The sequence below is a fragment of the Toxorhynchites rutilus genome, chromosome 1 (assembly GCF_029784135.1).
Source record: "Toxorhynchites rutilus septentrionalis strain SRP chromosome 1, ASM2978413v1, whole genome shotgun sequence".
NCBI classification, from domain to species: Eukaryota; Metazoa; Arthropoda; class Insecta; order Diptera; family Culicidae; genus Toxorhynchites; species Toxorhynchites rutilus.
Window position 1 is genome coordinate 10454090 of NC_073744.1, and position 9466 is coordinate 10463555.

Genomic DNA, 9466 nt, shown 5'->3' on the forward strand with positions numbered 1-9466 from the left:
TCTCCAATTCCGCGGGCACCCCGCGCTCACCATGTCATACTCCACTTGGTCTAACCACCTTGCTCGTTGCGCTTCTCGTCGTCTCGTACCAGCCAGATTCCCGATGAACACCATTTTTGCAGGATAGTTGTCCGACATTCTTGCAACATGTCCTGACCAGCGTATCCTTCCAGCTATGATCACTTTCTGGATACTGGGTTCGCCAGTGAGTTGCGTGAGCTCGTGGTTTATCCTTCGCCTCCATACGCCATCCTCCTGTACACCGCCGAAGACGGTTCTTAACACCCATCGTTCAGACTCCGACTGCTCGCAGGTCCCCTTTGAGTATTGTCCAAGTTTCGTGCCCGTAGAGGACAACCGGTCTTATGAGTGTTTTCTACAGGGAACATTTCGCACAACTGCTAAGTCTGTTTGACTTGAGTGTTTGTGGAGACCATAGTAGGTACGACTCCCATTGATAATGCGTCTCCGGATCTCGCGGCTGCTATCATTGTCAGACGTTACCATTGAGCCAAGGTACACAAATTGATTCACTACCTCGAACCCCCTGCGGGACTCGAATGAACCAGATAATCCACCCGATATTCGCACAGAGCACTGTATTCCATCCATCGTAGCCTTACTAATATCCTTTGAATTAGACAATCTTCTGTGGAGGCGATCTGGCGTAGTGGTAACATCCATGCTTCTCACGCTCAAGGTCACGAGTTCAATTCTCACTCCCGACATTCTTCCAAAAATGGAAGTAAAAGTGACGAACCAGCCAAATGAGTTGAAAGTCACTATAATACAGATAAAAAAAAAAAAAAAAGACAATCTTCTGAGGGTCATTTTAGCTTTCTTACGGGGCACCTTTGATGAAGAGAGTTTTCTTTTTAAGTGATCCTCATCAGAACCTGAGTCCGATTCTTGAGTTAACAAAACCGAAAAATGGTTTTCAGCATGAGCGGCTGATGCGGCCTGAAGCATTTTAGCATAAGTCCGCTTGGAGCGACCTGTGATAGAACGCGTCACTTTATCGGAGTGCTGTTTGTACCTTGGGTACTCCTCTAGAGGGTGAGGATTCTCGCCATAGTGAATACATTTTTCCACAGTTTGTGTACAAGAGTTCTCACTATGTTTTTCACCTCATTTACCACAGCGATATTTGTAGCCGCAATGGCTGGAAGAGCGTCCCAATTTTTTTACAATTGCAGCAATTGTAAACCCGTGGTACAAACAAGCGCACCGAAAAAAAAGACACTATCTACTTTAACATAACTCGAGAGAACAGAGCCAACGAAAATAACCCAAAACGAGTGTGAAGGCTTATAGACTTTTTGGTTGTCTTCCAAAGATGCTGCATGTAGTTGCCAAACATGCAGAATCTTCGCAAGCTCTCCAATTAGCGAGTTTTGAAAACAACCCACACCTTTTTTCAGTTCTTCGACACTCAGACTCGCATCGGAGACCGCGCCTTCTATTTCCACATCTCGAGAAGGGATGTAAATGTGATACTCCCTGTTAAATATCTCGTGGTCAACAGTCTCGTTCGCCACATCAAAAGTCGGTGCTTCTACATGCAATTTGTCCGATCTCTCTTTACGTATCGAGACGCCCGGATGCTTACGCAGCAAATCTCTTGAAATGTCAAGAGTTCTCAACGATTTCACCTTGGGCCGAAAAAAAAACAACCCATGGGCCCTTTGAGGACGGTTGATAATAGCGCGTCGGCGCAACAATGACGCAATAACGGCTGCGCAGACGGTGCGTATGTTTATCTAGATTTGGAATTGTTCGATATGCCAGAATTGATTGATTGATTCTTTGTTTTTAAGAGGTTTTAAACTTTGCAGTTCATTCGTCTCTATATATGCCAGGATGATTCCCAGATAAAACTATGCAAATTGTTATTGGTTTTTTTTTTTGTCAGCAGAAAGGAATACTGTGGTGGCGGAGAAGGAAGTGGTGGGAGAATTCAGTGGATTGAACGAGGGCCTGCAAAAATAAAACACTGCCGCTTGAAACAATATTCAAATCTATATTTCTATTATCATTCCTTTCCTAAAAACCTAATACAATTTAATCGTACTGTACTTTGGAGAATGTGTTGATTTCGGTTCGCTTTGCGCGGAACCATTCCTCACCATATTTTTTTGTATCTATTATTCCACCAATAAAATTTATTTCCCTATGCGCGCTTCCTTCGATGAAATTCGATATTCAACTTGGTTCAACACAATACTCGCAGAAGAATCTAACCGATACTGATAAAAAGCCGTTAGGCGATCTTCCACGGCTACAGCTTAACTCTGCTTAATCGGTGTACAAAATCTAGCTTCTCTACATATACGCATTACGACGTTGTATATTTTCTTTTCTTTTGTCATACGCCATGTCACTATTGTTCGTAATTCTACGTGTGAGTGTGATTGTACGTGTAATTTTACTAATAACTAGCTCTGATCACTTCATAACCACGTTACAATCGTTTATCTACATTTCGTTTGTGTAAAATCTAATATGTATGTATACAAGGTAATAGTCTAGCAATACAACCTGCCCCACTATCTAGCTCTAGGAGTGGAGCGGATGGAAAGGAAGAAACACGATAATTCAATCCTTTTGCGTTCTGCTTCATTTCAAAATGAAAAATTAAAATTTTGTAGAGTGTGTAAATAAAAACAGTGAATACTAGAACAATAAAAATAACACCTCTTCGAGGAAGAGCAACGCTTCATGCGATATGAAAAGATTGGAAAAAGTTTGTCTCGACACGATTTTCGTAATTTGTATGCTTTCCCTGGCGAAAGGAACCAGGCGTGTGGAACCGTTCAGCGGATCCGTTGGGCAGTATTCACACTAGCAGAGGTACTACGCGAGAAGACTCAGTGTACTGGCGTATGCCATCGGTTTAACTTTGGGATGTGGCTGAAATGAATGAAACTCTGTTTTTTGAACGAATCCTGTTTTTGAACAGCTGAAGAGCAATTCCAAATGAAATCAACAAATGACAAAACATGAGTATTTTTGATTCGAATGAAAGTTTGTATTCCGTTTGGGTTGGAGGAAATATGGGTTTTCCATAGCAATTGGGCATTTTTTAACGTGTAACAAGTGTAACTTTTGAAAAGGGCGGATCGATTTCAGTAAGAGAAATCTTTGATAATTTATATCTCAAAAACTATGAGCCGTACCGAAATGGTGTGCTAGAAAGGGTTATAGAGTATTGATGTTGAAACATGAACAAATATACACTAAGGAAAAAATTAGTACAGTAATCTTTCGCTAACTGGTCTGCATTTTAACTGGGCGAACGTTAACTGGTCCTTGGACCAGTTAAAAAGCCGAATTTCGTGAACAATCGACGCCATATTCAAATGGAAGATTTTCTGTTAGGGTCATTCGAATGTACACCCATATTCTGTACTCCGATCGATTTGAAATATTTCGAACGATTTGAAATATTTCGAACGATTTGATTAAATTCCATTCTGTATTCCGTTCGAATTGTTTATTTTCGCATGACAAAAACATTGATTAAATTACAGAAAAATAATTTCCTCAAATTATATTTCATACCTAAATATGTATTTTTTTTCATATAAACAAGAAGTCATGTAGAAAATTTTAAAAATGAATCCAAGATGGTAAAACTATTTTTGACGAACCTTGTGGAACATCGATTTTCATGAATTTTCGAAACTTCGAATTTTTGTATGTTACCATTAATTTTAGCCAGTATGAATCCTGACGTGATTAAAAATAAAAAAACCTCTTCATCAATCTCCTTCTAAATGCAGCCATTCTCGCGGTATTTGAAAAAAAAAACAATTCTAATTTATTGTCTTCTTTATAGTAAATAGGCTCTTTCAATAAGTTTGTCGTATTACACCGTCATGTTCAAATTGCTTATAATTTTCAACAACTTTCCCAAATACATCATTATGGTAAAAATATATGTTTAGGAGTTACGTTGGAAAACATTTGAAGACATGTGGGTTGAGACTCCTAAAAGCGTACACTAAATGTGCTGGCCAAATATTGCAGTGAAATTTAAGTAACAATTCGGCTGAAAAGTTCATAATGCGTCGCGCACAAATTACGTAAGGCTAAAAATCCGGATTTTGGACCACCTCCCCCCCTCCTATGTAACGCAATTTCCTATCTCTGATACACAGAAAGTAACGCAACCTCGACCCCCCCCCTCCTCCCTCCGATATCGCGTTACGTAATTTGTGCACGACGCCTAATGTTGACGACTACCTGACTTTCACAAAGCACCATCTTTCAAGGGATACGTGTCAAAATTTGACAGCAATCAGTCGATTGGTTCGTGAGTTACAACATTGAGTGTGAAGCAACTTTTGTTATTGTGAAAAAAAACGGAAAAATCCGAATTTCGTGTATTGATGGCAAAATTGCACGAATTGCTTCCGCATCCACCGTATTCTCCAGATCTGGCCCAGCGACTATTTTCATTCGCAGACCTGAAGAGAATGCTCGCCGGCAAGAAATTTAATACCGATGATGAAGGGATTATCGAAACTGAGGCCTGTTTTGAGGAAAAACCGAAAGAGTACTTTAAAAATTGTATCGAAAAAGTTTTGCTACTGGCAAGCGAAACCAAATCACATACAACATTCCAGTAAATGTAAATAAACTATATCTGCACGCGAACTCAAATAAATTAATGACTTATTCTAACTTATTGAATAACTTGGTATTCCTCAAATAATTTTCTGATGCACAACTTTAACACCTGCTTAACCATAGCGTCAGTTCAATGCATTGATGCAATGTCAAAGGAACCAACGAAGCCTTTTGATGACAGAACACTATGTTAACTGCTTGTAAAAAAAAGTTCATTACTAATACTCTAGCGTAAATAATTCCCTCCCGCTATCTCCCCTCCTTGTTTATATTTATCACTTCAAATTGGATTTCAGCGTAGCGAAGATCCACTATTTATACGTACGGGCTTGAATCAACTAAATATACACATACTTATCTCTGTTTTGGGCTCTTCTCAACAGAAGCCCTTTCTTTTAATATTGCCAGTCTAGATTAGCTTAGCTGTCATCCTTTGTGGAGAGCGTTTTCCTACCGTCATGTGAAACCAAATCACTGACAAAATTCCAGAACATTTATTCTTTTGGTTAACTGACGATAGCTAAGCTTGATGGTTCCCTACAAAATTGTGTAGCTCAAAAGACCAATGCAATGGCGTCAGTTTGATGCAATGATTGCAATGCCAAAGACACTAGCGAGCGAGTAATTTGGTCGCGTCCACAGCTCAGTTCGAAACGAAGACATGAGATGGCGCAAAACAAGAACGAACAAACGATGTTCATTGTTTCGTATCTAGAACGATGCTGAAAGTTAGCCTTTCCTTCCTTTCCTTGTTGAATTAAAGCGACTTTAAGCTTCTTCAGTTCATTCGTCTCAAGCCTTCAAAAAGTTCCTTGGAAAACTCTACTCTTTCCTCATATTACTCCTCCACCACCTCCATCGGTGCCCTCACGAAGAATGAAGTTTGCCTCAGCAAGATCCACTGTTTATACTTTAGGCAAATATTCCCCTTGCTCTTCTACTTTTCCTTTGTTCACGGAGACTTTACATTCTACGATTTCCCCTTCGTTGCTCGTCGATAAGTTGCTCGTTATTGACAGCTCTGTTCAGGGAGGGCACACAAATGGACAGAACAAATGTATGAGGAAATGGGAATGCTTCCAATTTTCACCAATTTAAACTATATACCGACTATGGGTAATGTATAGCACATCAAACAAATCTTAGGGAATTTCCGATTCGTTTGGTATGTAAATCGCCAGAATCTGTTCACGGCAAAAATAGTTATTAACGTTAACTTTATTTCATAAAAACGTGACCTGTTTTCTGATTTGGCACCCTTAATGAAGGACGTAGTTCTACGTCAAAACCTAAAAGTTAATAATTTTTATTGTGTTATCATTAATTTTATCCTAAAAAGTTATATTAAACTTGATCGTTTCCATCAATTAGATTAAAGCTCTCTAACCGCTCTACAATATGTTCTTTGACAACCAACTTCTATACTTGGTTTCAAGAAAAAATGTAACCATTGAACGTTGAGGTGTAATTTAAGTGGCTATTATATGTACAGTGGGGTAAAAATCGAAATTTTTGAAGGTTTTGTTTGAATTTTCACCAGGAATTGTTTATAACGATATTGCAGCGAAATTAGGAAAGATAGATTTTGGATGTCAAAGAACAAATTGTAGAATTGTGGTTTGAGAATTTTAATTTGATTGATAGAAACAATCAAGTTCATTATGAATTTTTGGGATAAAATTAACACACATTAAAAATCGCTAACTTTGAATTGTTCACTCCCAAAATATATTATTAAATCCGCTAATTTGGATGTTCCACTACTATATCCTGTACTAAATTTTATCATCTTTCAAATGAAGGCAACATATTTGTCTTATGCAGTGTACTTTTTAGTGTAGATCCAGTTTGAGGCAACAGAGTCCGAAACAAAAAAAAATTCTATGACTATGTCATTGCTGAAATCCGAATATATGCGTAGAAGGATTTTTTCATTAAATATGATCATCTATCACCTTCTGAGAGATTCTGGAAAAAATATTTTTTTTATGTGAGAAAGGTTTTTTCTAACTGTGAGGGGATGAATCAAAAATTATATTCTTTTTTTATTTTCAATAAACGAAAAAAAAAATTAGACTCGATTATTTACAGTGAAAAGAGATCGGAGACTGTATATAATCAAGTCCGCGCTGTTCTCAGCGTATGTTTTTTCACATTTTAACATCAACACACTATAACTCTTTCTCAGACACTATTTCGGTACGACTAATAGTTTTTGAGATATAAATTATCAAAGATTTCTGTTACTAAAATCGATACGCCCTTTTCCAAAGTTACACTTGAGTCACAAAATCCCAATTGCTGTGGAAAACTCATATTTCCTCCATCCCAAACGGAATACGAACTTTCATTCGAATCAAAAATACATGTTTTTGAAATCTGCATTTTAGGACGATTTCATTTGGAATTGCTCTGAACCAGTTCAGATGATACTTACAACAGCGGCATATGTTTTAAACTGCGGCTTCAAATCGTTGCCTTTGAGGGTGATAAAAGCACCCAAATTGCCGGTAGCATCACTGAAATGAATGGTAAACAGCCTAGTGATAATCACACACTGGCAGATGAGATAAGAGAGATATCTCACCAATAGTTCGGAGCCGAGAACACCGTGATACACTTTCCATCGTGCGCCACCTCGTATCCATCGTTCTTAACTTCGTGGCTGCGAATGATGTAGTCCAGCTTGTTGTGTGCCAGGAATGATTTGGTCACGTCAGGTCCAAACTGAATGCCGATGCCCCGCTTGGAAGGAGCCCTTCCGTTCTGTGGCTGTGGATCGGACCATAGCAGTTCACACATCAAACCCTCCTCCGGAGGTTGCCTGTTCCGTTCAATGGTGCGCAGGTCGTCCAGCGACACTTCGTCCTTCGAGAATAGACCACCGTGCATGACGAGCACTTTGTCATTGATACAATGACACAGCGGGAGCCAATTGTAGACCATGGTGAACATCTCCGACATGGTTTGGGAGTATTTCGCTACCACTTCACCCGTGAATCCGTACATCTGATTCATGCTCATACTTTCATGATTACCTACGAAAAAAAAAACATACGCGTAAGTGGGATCGACCTCAAAACATTGCAGCAAGTGTCAAACCTCGTGACATGAAGAAGTGATCCGGATAAAGCAGTTTGAACCCGAAAAGCGTGAATATGCATTCAACGGAGAACGAGCCTCGGTCGACGAAGTCCCCGTTAAAGAGATACGGATTGGTCTCTGATGGCAGTCCGTTGATATTGAAAATGTTGAGCAAATCATAGAACTGACCGTGAATATCACCACACACGGTAAACTTGCGATCGTCCGGTACAGTGATGTCAACCAGGGACGGTTGTTTCTTGAACAGCGCCTCAACGTCACACAGGATCTACGGAAAAGCATCTCGAATTGTACGAAAATTGATCAACAGAAGTTTTAAACTAATCCTACCCTATAGGCAAAGTTTTTGTGGAGTTTCTTCTCGATTTTATACCAATCCATCAGACTGTTCATAAACTCTACCGTAACTTTGCCGTCTTCCAATTTCGGACCCTCGTAATCGACCTCGATTGCTGCGGAAACATATAACCGATTTAGCTTGTGGTTCCTATCTGTTCCTTCCCATGTCAATACTCACTGGCCGATTCCAAATCCCGACACATTTCAAGCAAACTCTTCTCCACCTTGTCCACCGCTATCGCTCGCTCGAAGGCCATCTTTTTGACGACTTTGTTGCACTCGGTGTACTTCATCTGGGCGTCTTTATCATTCGGACACCGCTTGGCCACGAATTCGAGATCCGACAGGGCTAGTTTGAACTTACCCAGGGCCATGTGGGCCCCCGCTCTCCTGTAGTATCCCTTGAGATAGGCCGGATTGCATTTGATCGCCTGGACGGCATCGTTGAGCGCATAGCCGAACGATTCCTGCCGAAGATAGGCAAAGCTACGATTCGCGAAATAAATGGCATTTTCGCTGTCGAGTTCGATCGCCTCCGTGTACAGCTTGATGGCATCCTCGTAGGTTTTATCTGCGCGAAAGATGAATGCAAATAATGTAGTTCAAGGGCTTCACAAATCCAACTTTCTAGAATATAATTGAATAAATCCTTTGGCTGTAAACAGTCAACGAGTCATGTAATGTTCTATTCTAGGTTATGAAAGAGGATGTAATTCATCACAAATACATGTATAGTATATGGAACTAATGTAAATTCAAAAACGCTAGAATTTCTGCTTACTTTTAAAGCATTCGTTTGCCTGGTTCTTTAATTCCTCTGCCCGTGCCTTGTTCGCCCCCACGTTTTCTCCGTCCGTCGATGTCACGACACCGCTGTCCGGCGTTGCGGAAGATGACATTTCACACCAAAATAAGATTCACTCCCACCGGAACTGCCAGCGTTTTTCGACTTTGCGGTCTCAGTAAATTCCGCTCTATCAACCTAGGATGTAATTTTTGATGTTTCTTAGACTGTGACGAAAAATTCAGCAAATATAACAAAAAACAACGACCTGCGTTCTGATACAACTGAATTTGGTTTGATCATCGAAAGGAACAAACCAGCGAAGAAAAAATAAGACGTCCAACAGCTGTCATTGGGAAAACAATCGTCTGCCCAAGTGGTGTTGCGTACAAGAATGAACGTCTACTGGTATTTGCTACCCGAGAAAAAAAATTTCACACAACTTTTGGGGCTCGGAAGTACAATGATTCGCTTCTAATTAGACATGCTGAGGCGATTATGACTTGTAATTAGTGTTAGCCTAATTGGTGCGGACTCAATTCACTTCATTTCCAAGCAAATTCGTGCATTTTTTCAAGCGATTTCTTGCAATACATTCTCAAACCA

The 9466-nt window shown here is 39.9% G+C and overlaps 1 protein-coding gene across 1 annotated transcript; it reads right to left on the reverse strand.

The window, feature by feature from the left end:
- Nucleotides 1-2024: 2024 nt before the first annotated feature.
- On the reverse strand, nucleotides 2025-9207 carry LOC129762750 (serine/threonine-protein phosphatase 5). Its single transcript, XM_055761269.1, has 7 exons — nucleotides 8858-9207; nucleotides 8255-8647; nucleotides 8068-8189; nucleotides 7735-8005; nucleotides 7220-7670; nucleotides 7070-7151; nucleotides 2025-2910 (listed from the first exon to the last, which is right to left on the reverse strand). The coding sequence occupies exons 1-7, from the start codon at nucleotides 8973-8975 to the stop codon at nucleotides 2854-2856; spliced, it is 1494 nt and encodes a 497-aa protein (XP_055617244.1). The 5' UTR covers nucleotides 8976-9207; the 3' UTR covers nucleotides 2025-2853.
- Nucleotides 9208-9466: the final 259 nt, after the last annotated feature.